The 17,971-nt window shown below is 66.9% G+C and overlaps 2 protein-coding genes across 2 annotated transcripts in view; one reads left to right on the top strand and one right to left on the bottom strand.

The window, feature by feature from the left end:
• Positions 1-918: 918 nt before the first annotated feature.
• PRR33 (proline rich 33) lies at positions 919-7,753 on the top strand. The gene is made up of 2 exons (XM_082341986.1): positions 919-1,344; positions 5,267-7,753. The coding sequence occupies exon 2, from the start codon at positions 5,276-5,278 to the stop codon at positions 6,611-6,613; it is 1,338 nt and encodes a 445-aa protein (XP_082198112.1). The 5' UTR covers positions 919-1,344; positions 5,267-5,275; the 3' UTR covers positions 6,614-7,753.
• LSP1 (lymphocyte specific protein 1) overlaps positions 3,674-17,971 on the bottom strand; it is a 37,902-nt gene continuing 23,604 nt past the window's right edge. Inside the window, exons 2-11 of the mRNA XM_082341987.1 lie at positions 13,959-14,096; positions 12,765-12,936; positions 10,851-11,036; positions 10,411-10,500; positions 10,119-10,162; positions 9,868-9,949; positions 8,914-9,048; positions 8,501-8,578; positions 8,234-8,336; positions 3,674-4,124 (exon numbers count right to left, since the gene is read on the bottom strand). Coding sequence (XP_082198113.1) covers positions 8,247-8,336; positions 8,501-8,578; positions 8,914-9,048; positions 9,868-9,949; positions 10,119-10,162; positions 10,411-10,500; positions 10,851-11,036; positions 12,765-12,936; positions 13,959-14,096 — 1,015 coding nt within the window. The 3' untranslated portion in view covers positions 3,674-4,124; positions 8,234-8,246. The remainder of the gene's footprint in view (positions 4,125-8,233; positions 8,337-8,500; positions 8,579-8,913; positions 9,049-9,867; positions 9,950-10,118; positions 10,163-10,410; positions 10,501-10,850; positions 11,037-12,764; positions 12,937-13,958; positions 14,097-17,971) is intronic.

Below are 17,971 nucleotides of genomic sequence, written 5' to 3'. Positions count from 1 at the left end.
GCTCCACCGTTCGCCCGTGGAGCCCCGTCTTTCTTTGCTTGGGACTCCAGGTGGCACCATCCAACCGGCAGACACCTCACCCGGGGCTTTCCACGGTCCCCACGCTGGCCAGTGAGGCCACGAGCTCCTACGGCCCCGCCCCTCGAATCAGGGAAACCGAGACACAGAGTAGGAAAGAGCAGCCCCAGGCCTCCTTCCAGACGTGGAAGGCTCCAGGCGAGGGGCTGGTCGATCACAGATGGCGGGGGCCGAGGATCCTCCAAGGCTTCTCCATGGATGCTGGCCTGATCCAGGCCAATGGCTCTTGGGCTGGAGCGCAGGACAGGGGTTGGTCCCAAGGAGACTCAGATGAAGCCCTTGCCCTCTGGAGCCTTAGGGGCGTCAGGACGACTGGCTCACACATCCCAGCCCTGGCTTCCCCTGGCTCTGCGCCCCACTCTGGGTCCCCAGAGCCTTCTGGAAGGTTTCTCTCAGCACCTGATCCAATTTCTACACATTGGAGACAAGGCTACGGGGACCCGAGATAGGCAGGGTGGGCCCACCGTCCACAGCAAGGGGAGCCAGAGCCCTGGGCCCGCAGTGGGCAGGACAGAGCCCCTCCCCAGAGCTCCTGGGGGCGGGAAGCCCCCCAAGGCCAGAGCTGCTGGGGCCGTTCCCGCCTCCCTTGTCAGAACTCTGAATTCCTCCTCCCGTCCAGGTCCTCGGATGGGAGAGTGTTTGACGGGCCACGCGCGTGCCCGACCCTTGGATAACTCTGACCAACTTTCTGTCCAGTGGGGTCAGCTGTAGAGCCACTTCCGAAAAAGGCCCCTGAGCGACTGCTGGGGCCGGCCTGGCCCAGCTGCTCCTCGCGGTGGGAGCTGACAGCCCTTCTCAGGCTGGGTCCTCTCACTCTGCTCAGAGGCCCACACCACCCCCCGCCCCCGCAGTCGCAGGTGCACACGTGGGGAAAGCACAGCAGGGAGCCCTGAGTCTGGGAAGCCCTGTGTGCACCCAGCCCCACCGACTGTGGGTGTCTTGCTCCTGGGAACTGCCAGCCACACCTCGCACAGGCCTGGGGTGTTCTTGGGGGCTGCACCCACAGGTGGGCGCTCCACGAGCCTGCAGTGGCCCCGCTCGGCCAGCAGAGGAAGGTGGCTGCCTGCCCAGGAGCCTCGGGCTCTGGCAGGTGCTCTCCCGTGAGCGGGCTGAGCCAGAGAGAGGGCGCTGAGGTCAGTGGGATGGGGCAGGTTTTATTTTGGGTATCGGCAACCTGCCCCTCGGGGTGCCAGGTCCGCGGTGCAGCAGGACGGCATTGAGCAGACACTGCTGGACGGGCTGCCGGCCGCCGAGGGCCTGAGACAGGTAATCCACACCCTGGTCCACCTGGCCAGGCCGGGCTGGGGTGGGAGGAGAGGGGGGCAGGGCAGGGCAGCGCCCCCCCTGGGGGCTGGAGACCTGGGGTGGAGGCACGGGACGGGGTGGCCCAGCCCGGGTTGGGTGGGGGACTGATCTCAACCCCAGGAAGAACTTGAGGGCTGATGGGGCAGGGCCTCCACCCGGGGACAGTAGGAGCAGGGGTGGGCTTCTCAAGTCTGCAAAGCTGAGCTGAGCCAGGGAGCAGTGAGGAGGCCGTGGGGGCCCAGTCCCCCCAAAGATTTGGCTCTAGGTTTCTGCAGGGGTGACCCTCAGGGTGGTGGGGAAGGGCAGGGGTCCCTCAATCTTGGTCCTGGCCCTCGGTGTGCACGGTTGAGGGTGGCGAGGCCCAGGGACCTTGAACCTCGAACCTCGCCTGGTAGCCCTGAGCTGCCCTGGGTGCCCGCGCCAGTGCCAGCCGAGCTCCCGGTCAGCCCAGCCCACGGGCTCGGGCTCTGCCATGCCCCAGATAGAAGCTGCTGGCACAGCACTTCGGGGATGAGCCTTTCCCAACTTGCGTAGCTGCCGCCCCACACGCCCTGGGGGCTTCTGCGGGATCTGTAATAGGTTTGCTCTGTGCGGGGCTGGCATTCAGTGCCCGGAGCAGGGGAGCAGGAGGGTGACGGGTGGGGCCTCTCAGGCAGTCAGAACCGATGGCAGAGGGCCAGCACCCAGGCAATGGCTCCTCTGAGCCTCTCCACCTCTGCGGTGGGCAGGCCCTGACCCCCAGGTTCTGCAAGGCAGGGGCTGGTTGTCACCACAGCAGAGGAGACAGACCGTGGGTCCTTGTCCCCGAGGCCGGGCCAAGTGCTAAGGAGCCCGAGAGGGGCTGGGCTGGGTCAGGGCTTTCCTGGCACTGCCCACCCTACCCGCCACTTGCCCCTCAGCGCCGTCCACTCTGGTCCCCTCTGGCCATCCAGTGGGCCATGTGGCTGCCTCTGCCTGCTGCCCTCGGCTAACGTCCCGCCCAGGTGGACAGGAGTGGCGCGTCCCCTGGGAGAAGCTCCCCAGCTGGCGGAGCACAGTCCTGATGCACCCTCAGAAGTGGGCCACGGGCGACAAAGGTGTGACACAGCTGATTTCTAGCACCTCCGAGCTGCCCGTGTTCACGCTCCCCTTGGGAGGCAGCAAGATTTTGACCACGAAGACTTTGGAAAACAGGTTCTGAGCAGACCCAGGCCTCGAATGTCAAAGGTCTAGGGGGCCTGCTCTTCGAAGGGGCTCCTCTGACTCCGAGGGCAGCAGGGCCTCATGTTAGACGTGTGCACAGGCCGGGGGTGGGGGGTGGGCTCGGGAGGACAGCCCCACCCTCTCCCTGCCTCCACATGCGTGTCCATCCGCCCACTGCACATCCATTTTCACAGGTACATCCTCACCATCACTGTCTGTTTCCCTCCCTCCCTCCTTCCCTCCTGCCTTCCCCCCTTCCATCGCCCATCCATCCACCCACCCATGTGTTCACCCACCCACCAGCCATCCACCCACCATTCCGTGAAGCAGGCATTGATCTGATTGCCTCTCCATCTCTTCTCCTGTCTACTCTCTGCACAACTACTTTTCTGCCCATTGACCTCTCATCCCTTCCGCAGACCCACCCATCCACCTGTTCTTTCTCTATCCACCCATCACCCAAGGATTCAACACCTCTCTTTCTATTTATACACCAATCCATCCTTCCACCCATCCCTCCATCCACCCATCCACCCATCCACCCATCCATCCATCCATCCATCCCTCCATCCATTCATCCATCCAACTTTCCATCCATCCATCCATCTTTCCATCCATCCATCCAACCACCTAACCATCCACCCATCCATCCATCCATCCAATCACCTACCTATCCATCCTTCCCTCCATCCCTGCATCCATCCATCATCCATCATCCACTCATCCATCCATCCACCAAATCTTCACTGAGCACCTCCTGGGTGCTGGGATGGGATGACCCCAAGGTGGGTCTTGTACTCAAAGGGTGCACAGTCTAGGGGCACAGACCAGAAGTGCACACTGTTTCAGGGGCTGTAGAGTTTATAAGGGGCCAGTCAAGGGGCAAGTACCACAGTGGAAGAGGAAGACTGAGCCCCCACCCATCACATTCACCCTGACTACCCTCAGAGACCCCAGAGCCTAACACACAGAAGGCCACTGGACAGGACAGAGTGTCCAAATCTGAAGGCCAGAGGCTGGGCCCTGCCACTGTGCAGGGCGGATGGCCTTTCCGACGGGCCCTGCTCCCTGCCCCTCCCCCGTCAGTGAGCCCCAGAGAGCCAGCACGTGGAGACACCAGAGGGAGTTTACTGCACAAAGTGGAGGGCTGCAAGCGGGGCGGGGTGGGGGGGGGAGTTGGGGGGAGCCAGTGCCGTTGCGGGTGTTGGTGGCTCTTGACACGGAGGCCCCGGCACGTGGCCTCTCTCTGCACCGGCTGCGCCTTCCCTGGGAGCTTGCGGCTTCTCTGGAGGTGGTCCTTTTGCCAACCAACAGCCAGAGTTCCTTTCCTCCCGGAACTGTGAGGGGCAGAGCTGGGGGTCAGAGGGAGAGGTTGGAGGGTCCAGGAGCAAGAGGTGGCGGATGTCGGGGGTGCACGCGGGCCAGGCAGACCATGAGAAGCAGCTTCTTCGGCAGGGCCAGTGGGGGGCGGGGGGGTGTTCATCTGGCCGGCCTCTCCCCCGGGCACGTGGGTCGGGAGCCAGGAGGTGCCGCCGGCGGGTGCTGCAGTCTTGGGAAAGCTGAAACACAGGTCGGGGAAGCATCAGGCTGCAGCCCGAGGAGGGGCCGTGACTCTGCCTGTCCAGGCCTGCAGCCTCTCTCGGGTGGCCCCCAGCCTGTCCCCGGCCATCCCACCCCGCTCCCCCCACCCCAGGAGCAGCCTCCCTGCGGCAGCCCCCGAAACCCTGCATCCACCTCCGGCCTGGAAGCTTGCTTCCTGACACTGCGCTCTGGTGCCCTGGGCCCTGCTCGGGATTCAGGGTGGAGGGACGCTGCCTACTGCCTTTCTGCCAGCTGGCCTGACAGCCCCCCAGGCTAAACCTGGGGTCCCGGCCCCCCTCACCGAGGTGGGCAGCAGCCCAGAGTGAGCCCCAGCAGACCCCTCGGGCCCCTCCCCAGCAGACGACGCACTCCTGCCTGACAGAGCCGGCCTCGTGGCAGCAGCCCCCAGGCCTCCCTCCTCCCCCAGGCCGGCGGCCCTGGCTCGGCCCAGCCGCCATTTGTCAACGTCCTCGGGAGCACGTGGTGCCCAGAAACCAGGGCGGGCGGCTTGGCCGGGACCACCCCGCCGGGACGTCTGCGGGAACATCCCATTTAGCATAGCTCAGCAAAAACTGCTCCCACCTCCCACCCCGTCTACCTCTGATGATGCAGCCGCAGCTTTCCCGAGCCTCTGGCCGCCACCTCTCCGCTGGCTCGCAGCGGACGCGCCTGTGGTCAGGCCGGCGACAGCAAGGCGGCCCTCACGCTTGCGGGCGGGCACTCTTCCCGCCCTCGCAGGCGGCCGGCCCAGCACGTGCCTCCCGCTTGGCGCCCGCCTGTGGGTCTCCCGGCCCCCGCTGTGCACACGGGCGGCACCCGGAGCCAGGTCCCACCCCTCCTCCATCACCCACGGTGCACCTCGGGCCTCCGTGGGCTCGTTTCTAAACCGGGATGATGGTGGGGCCGCCCCATAGAGTCACCCGATGCAAACGTTCATGCCGAGAGCGCGCCTGGGCTGGCAGGGGCCACGCACTCAGGGAGCAGAGCTTCTGATGGTCAGGCTGCGGGCCCTCTGGGCCTGGGTCCTGCTGCGTGACTGGGGGCCGTGTGCCCTCCCCCAGGGAGGCGGCCTGGGCGGAGGAGGGCTGGCCTCAACGGCTATCCCTCCCGCCCGCCCTAGGGTGCAGCGATGCTCACCTCGGCCGCCTCCATGGCCCCTGAGCCGGCTGGCCGGTGCCCCCCGGGGCCCCCGGGACCCCCACCACCACTGCTGCCCAAGCCCGGGAAGGACAACGTGCGTCTGCAGAAGCTCCTGAGGCAGGCAGCCCGGAAGAGGACGAGCAGCGGCGGGCCGCCTGCCCCGCCCGGGGCTTTCCGCACCTCCTTATCCCCCGTGAGCGAGGCCAGCCACGACCAGGAGACCCTGGCCCCGAGCCCCGCGGAGGCGCCACAGGCGGTGGCCACCCTGCCCTACTCCCCCCACACCCGCGTCACCCACCACGTGGCGTCCCCCCTGCAGAGGTCCACGTTCTCCTTCAGCCTCACCCAGCACGGGAGCCTGGCTTCACACTTCAAGCCCACGGGGCCCCGGCTCGCAGCCCCGGCCCCAGAACCTGTCCAGTCCCCCTGCGGCCTTGCCCAGGTCTCGGACCCCACAGTGAGGGGCACCCCCATCAGCCAGGTGCACTTCCGGCGGGCACCATCCCCGCAGGCCGGGACCCCTGAGCCCTCCCCGACGGCCCTGGATGGCGGGCCTGGCGACCAGGACCAGGACACAGCCATCTGCCCTCCCGGGGCTCAGCCCCCGATCCCTGCGGTCCACACCCACTCACTGCCCGCCAGGGCCCGGGCTGCCGGCCCTCAGCACGACGAGCCCTCGGCGTTAAGCGCCTCGGTGCCCAGAGAGGCCAGAGGCCGGGTGGTGGTGTCCATTGCCCCCACCTACCGCTCACCAGGACCCTCGCCTTACACGCTGGCCTCTGTGGCCCCCAAAGTTGGGCACCGGGAGGAACCCCCCCCGGCCGGCCCTGCCACTGAGGCTCAGCAGGTCTCCAGCCCCCGCGAGGCCTCATCCCCTGCACCACTGTCAGGCCCCCACCCGTGCCGTGTCCCCAAAGTCGCACCCAAGCCCCGGCTCAGCGGCTGGACGCGCCTCAAGAAGCAGCTGCTGGAAGAGGCCCCCTTCCCGGGGCCAGAGCCGAGCCCGGGGCACGCGGAGCGGGGAGGGACAGCCCCCACTGTCTCGGCGCCCCGGCTGGCCCCCGCCTCCCGGTCCTCCAGGATGTGGGACGCAGTGCTGCACCGCATGTCAGTGGCCGAGGCCCGTGGCGGCCAGGTGGGGCCCCGGGATGGGGTGAACACCCTGCCCGGCTTCAGCCGCCTGCCCTTCCTTTGCTGGCCTCGCTTCAACGCCCGGAAGCTGCAGGAGATGGCCGCCCGGCCCCCTCCCGTGAGCCACCCCGTCCTGGTCCTGAGCCCCCAGCCGAAGAACTTCAATCGTTCGGCAGCTGGCTGGAGGCTCCAGTGAATGGCTGGGGGGACCCCAGGACCGTGGGGTGGACAGAAGAGGGGCTGAGGGTCCAGCTGGGAAGCCGCAGCCACTGAAGAGGGGAGCGTGGAGGGGCTGGGGGGTCAGGAGGGGAGGTGGGGTGGACGGGAGCACAAAGGACCGTGGTGGGCGGTGGGACGCGGCCGGGAGCGGCTGGGATTAAGGAGGTGGTGGGTTTGGGTGGTGCGGAGGGGCAGGGAGGGGTCTGCATCGGGGTAGAGTGTGGGGACTTCTGGGGTGAGCTTTTGGGGAGACAGACCGTACACGAGTCTGCTCTGAGGCTCGTGCTGCATGCGTGACCCTGCAGGGCGGGGCCAGCCTGAGTGTCCGCACGGGGCTTGGGGCAGGGCGTGCAGGAGGTGGTCACCAGCGAGACCTGGGAGGGCCTGCCTGGGTCCAGGGAAGCTGCAGGCGGGGATCAGGGCCCAGCTGAGCCCCAGATGCTCTGGGTGACGAGCCCTGACGCTTGACGGGGTGAGCAGGGTTCTGGGGCCCCTGCCCTTCTGCCGAGAAAGGTTGGGGGGATGCGTTATGTTGCCGTGCGGAGTGGGGGCGGTCGGGATGACTCAGCCGCGGGCACCGTGGGCTCCGAGAGCTGCCTGGGCGGCTTGACAGCCATGCCTCCCGAGGACGGAGGCCTGACAGGTGCTGGGAGCCCGGTGCAGGCCCGGGTAGGGGCTGGCCCCACACCCCTGCCCCTTCACTGCCACCTCTGCTTCCCCCGCCTGGGTGCAGAGCTCGAGGGGGACTCGCTGATGGGGGACAGAGGGGTGGGGTCTCAGCCTAGATGCTGGATGAGGAGGGAGGTCGGAAGTCAGCCTGGCCAAGGGGGTGAGGGGGGGCTGTGGCCCGGAGGGGGCAGCGACAGGGACCCCAGGCCTCAGGCAGCTTTGGGGACCCCCAGTCTGCACTCAGCTGGGGTCTGACTCGGGACAAGCACTGGGGCTCAGACGGGGCAGCCGTGATGCGGGAGGGACGCGGAGGTGCTGGGGGGGAAGCTCCAGCCGCAGCCCCGGGAGCAGGACTCAGAAGGGGAGGAAGCCGTCAGTAGGGGGACGTGATGGATGCTGTAAATGGATCCTGGGACCCAGGCCACTAATAAAAGTGTGCGTGACCATGGCAGCGGGTCACCCTTCTGACTCTTCACCAGGTGACGGGGTGGGTGGGGGAAACGGGAGCAACTCCCCACTCGGGCAGGAGGGCAAGGGCAAGGTTCTGGCTCCTTGGAAACCCTCGGCCCAGTGCCGGGCGGGGACCTGCGCTCCCAGGGCTCCGGTCATCCCCCTCCTGCCACGCTCACCCCGCGGTGGCCAGGACGGGCTCACCTGCCCGAGGAGCCCAGCTGGGGCATCCGGCCTCCTCCCGGGAGGGAGCCTGAGCTTCCCTGTGGGGAACAGGAGCAGGGCAGGAACCAGGGAAGGGCGGGGGTGGGAGGGGGCACACGTCTGTGGGCTGAGGACCCGCAGAGGCGGGCTCTGGCCAGCTCTGAGGCCGGGCATTCGGCCCTCACACGTCACCTTGCAGTCCCTGCCACCACACACCCAGAGCGGCAAATTTCACCCACGACACACCACGCTCTAGCCGCTGCCCCCGACTCACCAAGAAGGACGGCCTAGGGTGCCGAGCCCTCGTCCACGAGCACTTTCTCGTACTTCCCGTGTCCAGTGGCCACAAACTTGTACCTCTTCGCAGACGGGGTGCTCTGTCGGGGAAGGAGGTGGAGACCAAAGGTGAGAGACGCAGAGGGAGATGGCGCTGCCTCCTGGAAGCCCCCCAGGTGCGCTGAGGGCAGCTCCCCTTCCCTCTCACCCACTGGACCCGCCCCCCCCCCCCCCCCGCCCCGCATCAATCACATTCCGACTCTACCTTAAGCGCCCCCGAAGCCTTGGGGCCTCCCTTCTGCTCCCAGAGGCTCCTCTTACTCATGTCTCCAGCTACAATATCCTGAGGGAAGAAGGCAGCCACGTCTCAGGGGCAGAGCCCTGACTTGGGGGCTTGGAGCCCTGGTCACTTCTCCTGCCTGGCCTCGCAGGGCCAGGGCCCCGGGGCCCGCACACCTGCCTCCTTGGGTGAGAGCCCAGGGGAAGAGGCCGGGAAGGGAAGGTGACACCGTCCATCCTCACCTGGCCCAGCAGCCTTCCCGCCCAGCCCTCCACAGGGGCCAGCCTGGCGACCCCATCCCCCATGCACCACAGTGCCCCCCGCCCACACTTCAGCCTGGACGGTCTCACACTAGCCTTCCAGAGGGAGCCCAGCCGGGCCCCAGGATGGGAGCCCACCTTGCAGGAGGGGGACTTGGCGGAGGACTGAGCCTGCACCTCTCCCGTCTCCCAGCGGCTCTTGGTGCTTGCCACGGCCATGCTGGGCAGCTCGATGGATGGCTGGCGGGCTAGCTTCGGGGTCCGGCCAGAGGTCTGCAGGGGAGACAGAGCCCAGGACCGCTTTACTGGACAGCCACGTGGAACACGTCAGAGAGGCCTGTGTGAGCCGCTTCGGCACACGGCTGACGTCCTGTGTGGTTGCATTCCCCCAGGACTGCTTTTCCAACGCAGGGCTGGCAGAAGGCACTCTGGAAAAACGTGCCTTCCTCCCCTCAGTGTACTTGTGAAACACCCCCCTTGCTCTGCAGAGCACAGGTGATGGGTGAGATACGAGACAAATGTGGGGCTGTCCTCATGCTGCTCCTGGCACAGGCTTGGAGGAGGAGGGGTTGAATGGAAGAGTGTTGGTTGGATGGAATGATGGTTGGATGGAGGGGAGTTAATGGGATGAAAGGGCATTGGTTGGATGGAGGGGTGTTGGTTGGAGGGAGTGGTGTTGGTTGTGTAGAGGAATATTGGTCAAACAAAAAATATCAGTTGGATGAAAGGACATTGGCTGAATGGAAAGACATTGATAGGATGGAGGGGTGTTGGTTGGATAGAGGGATGTGGGTTGGATGGAAAGGTGTTGGTTGGATGGAGTAGTGTTGATTGGATGGAGGGGTGTAGATTGGATGGAAGAGTGTTAGTTGAATTAAAGGGTGTTAGTTAGTTGGATGGGGGTGTGTGTAGGATCAATGGAGGGACCTTGGTTGGATGGAGTGGGTTGGTTGGATAAAGGGGTGTTGGTTGGATGGAAGAGTGTAGGTGAAAGGACAGGAGTTGGTTGGATGGAGAGACATTGGTTGGATGGAGGAATGGGTGCATGAATGGAGGAGGGACCCTGCAGAAGTGGAGGGGACCCGTACACACCTCGATGGCCTGGGTGTACTGCTCCAGCCGCTCGTCAATCGTGGAGACGGGCAGGGCTGGCTGGGACTTCTTCACACTGTTACTGGAGGAGAGGAGAAGGGTCATGGCCCAGGCCCCCTCACTCAGCTTCTATGCCCACCCTGAGCTCCTACCAGAGCTTTCTCGGGCCCCCACATCTCCACCTACTGGGTCCCCGCTTCAACCCTCCCTTGGAGAACCCCGAGTCCTGCCTGGGAAGCAACCAGACATACCTCTTCTGAATGGAGCGGTTCAGGGACTCGGTTCTGTCGCTGAGCTGTGGAGGGCGGGCGGAGACTGAGCCTCCGAAGCCAGAGCAAGGCCCCCAGCCCACCCCTCCCAGCTGCTCCCACCCACCAGTCCCATTGCCCAGTTCATGCGTTTCACAAGGCTCTGCTGAGAGCCAGCCCGGCAGAGAAAGAGCAGGCTGTGCTCCCATCCTGGAGCTGCCCCGTGGCCGCCTCTCTGGGACTGTCATTGGTCATGAGTCCGGGACAGAGGGCTAGGCTTTGGGGCTTAACCTACTTTGGTGCTGGGGCTCAGGGGAGGCGAGCCCGGTTCCGTCTCCTCCAAGACCAAGGGGCTGGGTGCCCTGCGCTGCTGGCATCTCTGGTGCTGGGAACAGAACGTCTGAGGTTACGGGGTCTGAATGATCGCCCCCTTTGCACCCCTCCTGCCCCACCCGTGACTGGTTGAAGGAAACACTTTCCCCTCCCTGGGCCTCAGGTCCTTTCCCACCCTGCCATTCTCTGGTTCTGGAATTCTCTACAGCAGGAGCTGGTGAGTCCGGGAAAGCGTTGTTCCATCAGGCAGGGTGACCAACCCCACCACCCTCTGAGACTGCGGGGGTGGGTGCTGGCTCCCTCTGGGCCCGTCCCACGAGGCCCGCAGAGCGAGCAGGTAGCAGAGACAGACGCAGCCTGGGGGCCGGGGTGTGCCCAGACCCTCTGGGGAGACGCCGGCACCTGTTCATCTGCCTCCTTGGTCTCTGCCAGCCCTGGGCTGCCCTGGACGGGTCCCTCGGGGCCTTTAGGCTCTGTGTCCTCTGTTCCCGGCCCCTCCTGGGGCTCTGAGTCGGGGCTCAGATGCAGCTCCTCCAGACAGACCCCAGCTGGGGTCAGCTCGTCGCCACCCTGGCTCCCAAAGGTGTACTGGAGAGGCCTGTGGAGGGGAGGAGGAGGCAATCCAATAGATCAAAGGTCTTTTGATCACTTCGAGTCCCTTCCCGTTTCCAAGCCTCAGTTTCCCCATCTGTAAGATGGGCAGTCAGACCAGTTAAGTGCCCAGGAATCTCGAGACCCCAGCCTCTTTAGAGAAGTAAGCCCAAGGACCTCAGAGCCTGCCCTCTGTCCCCGGGGCCATGTGACCAGTGCCCACTGCCCCATCCCTGCACTCTGAAGCTAGCCCCGGGCTCCAGGCCCTCAGGACCATCCCCGGCCCGTGTCTTGCTTGTTGGTGTCCAGCCTGCGGGCTGGCCTCCTGGGGCTGGGGCTGCCTGGGCCCCCTGCTCCTGCCCTGCTCCGCGTTGGGGCGAGCGGGCCTGGGCGGCAGGTGGGAGCTAGGTGGGGTCTGAGGGTTGTTTGGGGGCTGGTCAACTGAGGGACGAGGCAAGGGCTGGGGTCACAGCGAGGACTGCAGCCCTGAGGAGCAGGGCTGACCAGGCTGGCTGTGGGGGGCGGCGGGGAGGCCAGCCGCTGGCAGCCTGCGCGACTCTGCATTGGAGCGGGACTGAACCTGGAGAAGAAGATGGGAAATTCTCGCATTTTCCATGATTTCAGGCCCCTTGGTGTTCATGCCAGCCAAGACCCAGACCACCACCCAAGGTGGGCCGGGGTCCGAGCCAGCGGCAGGCTCACAGAGGGCCCATTCAGCTGGGCTACAGGAGGCCAGGCAGGTGCGGGGGGCAGGGCGGCCTGGCGAGAGCAGGAGGGTCCACAGAAGAGCTATAGTGCCCCCTGCTGTTGGGCGGCCAGTCGGGGACAAAGCGAACAGGGCCGGCAGGGCTGCAGCCGCCCCAGCACCAGTGGACGGGCCACCCTGCTGCCCCCGCCCCCAGCTCAGAAACGCAGAGTGTGCTCTGGCCCCCAGAGACCGATGAGGGAAACCGAGGCCTGGAGGGCGGCCGTGGGCAGGGGGCCACACCAGGAGCAGGGCCCCAGCCAGGCAGCTGGCTCTGGGCGTGGATGGGAAGGGGTGGTGGAGTGACGGGAGGGGTCTTAGCGAGAGCTCGGGGCTGCTTCAGGGGCCTTGGAGGGGACGGGAGGTGGCCCAGAGGGGTTCCGGAGACCCTCGAGGCCACAGGGCCCCGAGCCTGGAGCTCCCGAGCAGAGCTGGGCCCCTGCCCCCGGGCTGTGGGGTGCTGAGAGCAGCTCAGACCCCCGGGGTGGGGGCGGGTGAGGGTCCGGAGCAGACCCCAGCCCAGGGCCCCTCCCCCTGCCTGCCCTGGTTCAGAGCGGCTGCACATCTGGAAAGCTTGTCCCCCCAGGCCGACTGGCGGCCGCACATCTGGAAATACCTGCTCCCCTCCGTGGGAATGGAGCTCGCTGCCCCGGGGGAGGAAGGGGCGGCGGCGGGGGCGCAGGGCCTCCCTGACGTCAGTGGGCTGCAGATGTGCTGATGGAGCAACAGCCCGGCCGGCCGCAGCTGGTCTGGATGGGGCCCGGGGGCCCTGGGGAGCCCAGGAACGAGATTCCTCCTGTCCCACCCGCAGCACCAGCACCCCCGCCGCCGCCCTCCTGTCTCGTTCTCTTCCTCCTTCTCCCGCTACGGCCACGAGGGCATTTTGGGGGGCTGCTGGGGGGGCGGGAGCAGAGGGAGTGGCTCGGACACAGGTTAGGGGGCTTGGACAGAGCCCCCCACCGCCACACTTTGACCCCCACTTGCCTGTCCTCCTCCTGCTCCCCCTCCGGGCTCGCACCCCGAGGGGGGGCCCCACCGTCCGTGGTCTCCCCAGCCCCCCAATGCTGCCGCCGCTGCTCTGGCTTCTGGGACCAGTCGCCGAAACCCTCATCCTCGTCCAGTTCAGGGGCCTCCGAGGGCTTCGGGCTGAGGCTGAAAGAGCAGGCACGTTCTTAGGGCCGGGCCAGATGCGGGGCAGGGGGCCGACATCCCCGTCCACGCCGCCTCCCTCTCTCAGACCCTGGGTTCCAAGTGCGGGAGACCCCATCTGCCCCAGGGGCAGCACCCCACGGCTGGGCCGAGGCCCCCCCCCATTGTCAGAGAATCCCTGAGGGCAGGATTGTGTCTCCCCCACAGACTGGAGCTACCTGAGGCCAAGATTGGGCCACACCCTATTAAGCCAGGACTCCCCAAGAACAGGGCTATGTCTCCCCGCTCAGCCTGGGGCTCCCCAAATGCTGGGCTATGTCTCTCCCCCGCTACCTACGGTCCCCGCGGGTGGGTGCCGAGTTTCCCTCTGCCCTCCCGGCTGAGCCCTGAACCCTGTCCCCCACGGCAGGCCTGTGGTCCAGTGGTCCCTGCCTGCCCCCAGCCCCTGCCTGCTAGGCTAGGGACCTGGCCCGAGGGGCCTTGACCGCTGCAGCACCCCACTCCACCCAGAGCTGCTGACTCGGAGAAAATGGAACAAAACAGGGCCGGGAGGAGGGGAAGCATTATTGGAAAAACAGCCCAGCCCAGCTACAGCGGCCTCCTGGGCCCCGGCAGGGAATAAGCCGGCCCTCGGCCCGCCAAGTTGGATGTGGCCTCAGTGAGTCACAGACAGCAAGGACTAGGGCAAGGGGCTCGGGGGCCAGGGCCCCACAGCTGCGCTCAGAGTCAGTCCAAGCAAGGGGGACCGTTCAGGGTGACCAGGGCCTGAGGCAGGACCTCGGAAGGCTGGCTGGTAGGGGGTAGCTCCACACGTCTCTGGCCAGGTGTCCGGCAGACTCCGCTGGCACCTGGGGCTGCAACGACCCTCACCCTAAGGACACCCCCACCCCACCCCGCCCGGGTTCCAGGGCTGGGCCCCTCCCTCCTCGTCTCATCTGCTCTGGGGCCTCCAGCCCAGGGCCTGACCCCCAGAGGACCCCTCTGCCCAGGGGTGCAGGACAAGCGAGCTGGCAGTGTCGGCTCACAGCTTCTCCTGCTCCAGCTGCACCAGGGACTGGCCTCCTTCGTCCTCATCCTGGGCCGGAAGCTGCCAGCCCCTCTCCTGCTGGCGCCGCCCCCGGGCGCCATCCTCCTCCTCTTCCACGCTCCACTGAGTGGCGAGCCTGAGGGACACGGAGAAAGAGTCAACACCGGGGCCTGTACCCCACTTCCCCCGTCCAAGCAGGCCCCAGCAAGGCCTCTCTAGGCCTCAGTTTCCCCATCTTTACAGCAGAGATCTTGAGAGGTGGTCGGGAAGGTGTCCTCGGGTTGGAGGAGGACCCAGGGCTCTGGTGGTCTCTGGACGTCCACGTGCCTCCTGGTGATGTGGGGGCCCCAGTGTCGGACAGGCTTGGGGAAACCCCAAGGATGGGACCAGACCCTCCATCCTCCTCCAGCAGGCTGGATCCCTGGACCCCCTGGGAGCCAGGACACTGGCTAGTGTAGCTTTGGCCCCAGGCAGGGCCCGGAGGGTACGGGAATAGCCGGCTGAGGTGCGGAGAGCTGGCTGTGGCCGCCGGGCAGCTGGGGTCACTCGTTCGTTCTACCTGAGTCAAGTGACTGTAGCCTCGGCCACTCGGGCGCTGGTGGCCTGGGCTGAGGTCAGGCCAGAGGCGGCCCAGCTAGGCGGCCACGCCCCTAACGCGACCATCCCAGCAGGGGCGACCCTTCCTGCCCCATAGGAGCAGACTGCGGCCCCGCTAGAGGACCCGAAAAGGGCCTGCCTTCAGCCGGGACCTGACCTCTCAGCTCACCCAACACCACGCCCGCCCGTCCCCGGCCCCCGTGCGGAGTCTCTCCGGGCTGTGCCGTCAATGGGGAAACTGAGGCCCACGCAGAGCCGGGTGCGGGGGACCTCACTCCCACACTTCCTGGGGTTCCTCCCTCGGGTCTACACAAGGTCGGCCTGAGACCAGGGGTCCGGGGCCGGACCACCCTGGCCCTGGTCCAGCAGATCTCAGGCTGTTGGCATCCGGTGGGCACCGCAGGCCTCGGCCAGCTGGCACGGTCTGCCTGCCCCAGCTCCCCCAGAGCCCGAGAGAGGGGTCCTGGGTCTCCGTTCTACAGCGCTCACTGTTCCGAGCCGGGGTCTCAGCCCCTTCCTGCCGTGTCCCCCGCCTGACCCCGCAGCCCGCTCCTTCAGGGCCCCCGTCCCCTGGCCAGGGTGGGCCGGCTCTGTGGTCTCGGCAGCCGTGCCAGCACATGATCTAATCTCTCCTAGGTCTCCTCGGAGCCTCCCAGACAAAAGCCAGGCCCCTCCATAGCCCCAGCTCGAGGCCCGCTCCCCCCGCGGCAGCCACACGGGACCCCAGCCACGCAAACCAAGCCGCCTGCTCAGCCCTCGGCACCCCCAGTCCGCCCCCCACCCCCGTGCCGCTCCTCAGAAGCGACTTTGACTCCCACCCCCTCCCCACCCGGGCCCCAGGGAGCCACTTAATCCCCCACACCTGGCTCCCATCAGCCTCCTGCTCCAGGCCCTCGGCTGGGGGCTGGGGGCCACGTCCTGTCTGGGGAGGAAGAGCCTGGGGTGATCTCGGGGATGTTGGGGACCTAGGGTCCGGGGCTCCTCCCCGCCATGAGCACCAACAGCCCCTTCAGATGGAGGGCAGAAGCCTAGCAGGGCAGTGGGGGGAGAGAAGGTGCCCACAGCCCTCTCCTGGGGCAGCCCGGGGGCGCCCGGGGGGATTCCTCCGAGGGGTGAGACCGGCACTGCATCTCTTGCACTGCCACGTCCAAGCTGCACACGCCTATGGGTGTGTTGGGCGTTTGGGATTTTTTGGCCAATGTGTGGTGCTGGGTGTGTGTGCATGGGCCCTGGTGGGATGTGTGGGTGGGCCAGGTGGGGCCTCTCTCAGGATGATAGCTCCTGCTCCCCAGACCCCTCCCCCAAGCCCCGGGGACCCTTCATTGGCACAGCTGAGTGCAGAGGCCACACGGTCTGGTCAGCCCACCGGTAGGGCGATATGTCCCGGCCAGCAAAGCCCCACGCAGGCCTGCACTCAACCGCGCAATGCACAGCGGGCCTCCCTGGCACACACACACACACACACACACACCAACACACGCACACACGCACACGTGGCAGGAATGCACACGTGTACGTACACACTTTCTCCTGAGCCCAACACTCAGGCCCACGTGGGCGCACCCACCCACACTCCACGCATGGGTCCCGGCGCCCCCCACCAGGCACACTCGTGCACACACGTGTGCACACGGACGTCCATGTGCTGACAGACTCGGGCAAGGGAACAAGGTGAGGGCAAGGTGGCAGGCCCAGGCCCCCAGGCCCGTCCAGGGGGCCCCAGCACACTGTTTAGTGTTTTCCTGCCGTCGTCCCGACAACGCGCCTGGCCAGAGGCCAAGGCATGTTTTCTGAGAACATTACTCCTGAGGAGCTGGCCCCTCCAAGGGTCACCCCTGCTCCCTGCCATCTGCATGTGACCCCCGAGCCCTCAGGGGCAGGGAGCTCGGGGGGGGGCAGAGCCGGGTAGCAGGGTAGGGGTCCCCAGCGGTCTCGCCAAAGCCCCACACTGGGAGAGGCCGCGCTGGCCCCCAGCCCCTGACCCAGCGGCCCAAGGACGGAGCCGGCTCAGCCCCTTTCCTCCGGGCCTCCTCCCTTCCCGCCCGCCCGCCTGCCCCAGGATGTGAGTAATGCGGCCCCTCCTGGCCCCTCCCATGACCTCACCCCCTCACTGTTCCACAGCTGGGTTTCGTTCTGGGAACTGAGAGGGGGGCGGCTCTCCTGGGGTGGGGTGGGGGCCTCTGGCCTGGGAAAGGCGCCCCCGGCCGGCGGCCCAGACCCCTTGGCACGCTCGGCGGAGCTGTCAGGATGCTGGCGTCGGCTGGCCGGCCCGCCCGTGGCCCTGGCTCAGCCCGTGCGCAGCTGCGAGGGATTTGGTGTTCCTGCACAAATGCAATTATCTCTTTCCTGCGTCTGCTCTGGCTCCGGGCGCGCCCAGGGTTCAGCCCCAGGGGCTGCTGAAAGGGCTCTGCACCCCCCCTCCCTGTGTCACGCTCCAGCGTGGCGCCTCGCCCCACCAGGTACACGAGTGTGCACAGACCCCAACGGGCCGGCTATGGCTCCCTGTCCTCAGTGGGGCTCCCCAAGTTCAGGGGCTACCGCTGCTGGCCACGTCCACCGCCTACCGGGCCCCTCCCCTCCTTCCTCCGCAGCCCCCCAGTCTCCACCACGGCTTCCATGGTGCCAGTCCTGGGCCTGGTCTGGCCCTCCCCGCTGTCCCAACCTCCTTCCTCCCCTGCCCTGCGGTGGCTCCAGAGGGGGCATCAAGCCTCGGTCCCGTCTCAACTCTGCCCCCTGCAGGCAGCTCACGGCCGCCCCACCTGCTTCTCGGCGCCTAAAGCTTTTCAGAGTTCTGGAAAGAGCTTCGGGGCTCAGCTGAGGGGCCAGGGCCCAAGGGAGGACGGCCAGGCCGGGCCAGGCCAGAAGTGGGGAACTTCCCCTTTAGACCTGCAGGGCAACCTCCTGGCCATTGTCCCCTGGACACCACGGGCAGGAGCTGGCTGGGAGGCCTGGGGAGCTGGGCCGGTCACCCAGCCGGAGCAGGGGGCCCCTGTCTCCCTGTGACCATCAAGGTGTCCAGTCCCCTCCCGTGCCCCACGCCCTGGGGTCTCGTACGCCAAGGTGGACATCTGCAGAGCAACCGGCGCCTCAAGTGACCGCAGAGCCCACGAGTGAAGGGACAGAGTGTGGGGGGACCCGAGCCCCAGAGAGGCCACTCGGCCTGGCTTCCGGGGCTGGGGGACAGCACGCACCCCCAGCCACCTCGTCTTAGAGCAGCCCCCGAGCGCAGGCACTGGGCCCCGCCGGGAGCTCAGGAGAGGGCAGCGGTGCCTGGGCAGCCCCCGCACCCCACAACTCAAGGGGTGCCCCTCACTGGTGTGCAACGTGGGTCCCGCCCAGGCAGCCCGGGGGAGGGTCCACGGCGGGCACCAGGATGCTGGCTCTCACTCATCCGTGCAGTGAGGCAGCTGTGAG

Source organism: Balaenoptera borealis (genome assembly GCF_965194805.1).
Source record: "Balaenoptera borealis genome assembly, chromosome: 11".
Lineage (NCBI taxonomy): Eukaryota > Metazoa > Chordata > Mammalia > Artiodactyla > Balaenopteridae > Balaenoptera > Balaenoptera borealis.
This window is presented reverse-complemented; position numbering and strand designations above follow the sequence as displayed.

Bases quoted from the DNA above. Each gene is read 5' to 3' on its own strand.
- PRR33 (XM_082341986.1), top strand. From the start codon at position 5,276: ATGCTCACCTCGGCCGCCTCCATGGCCCCTGAGCCGGCTGGCCGGTGC.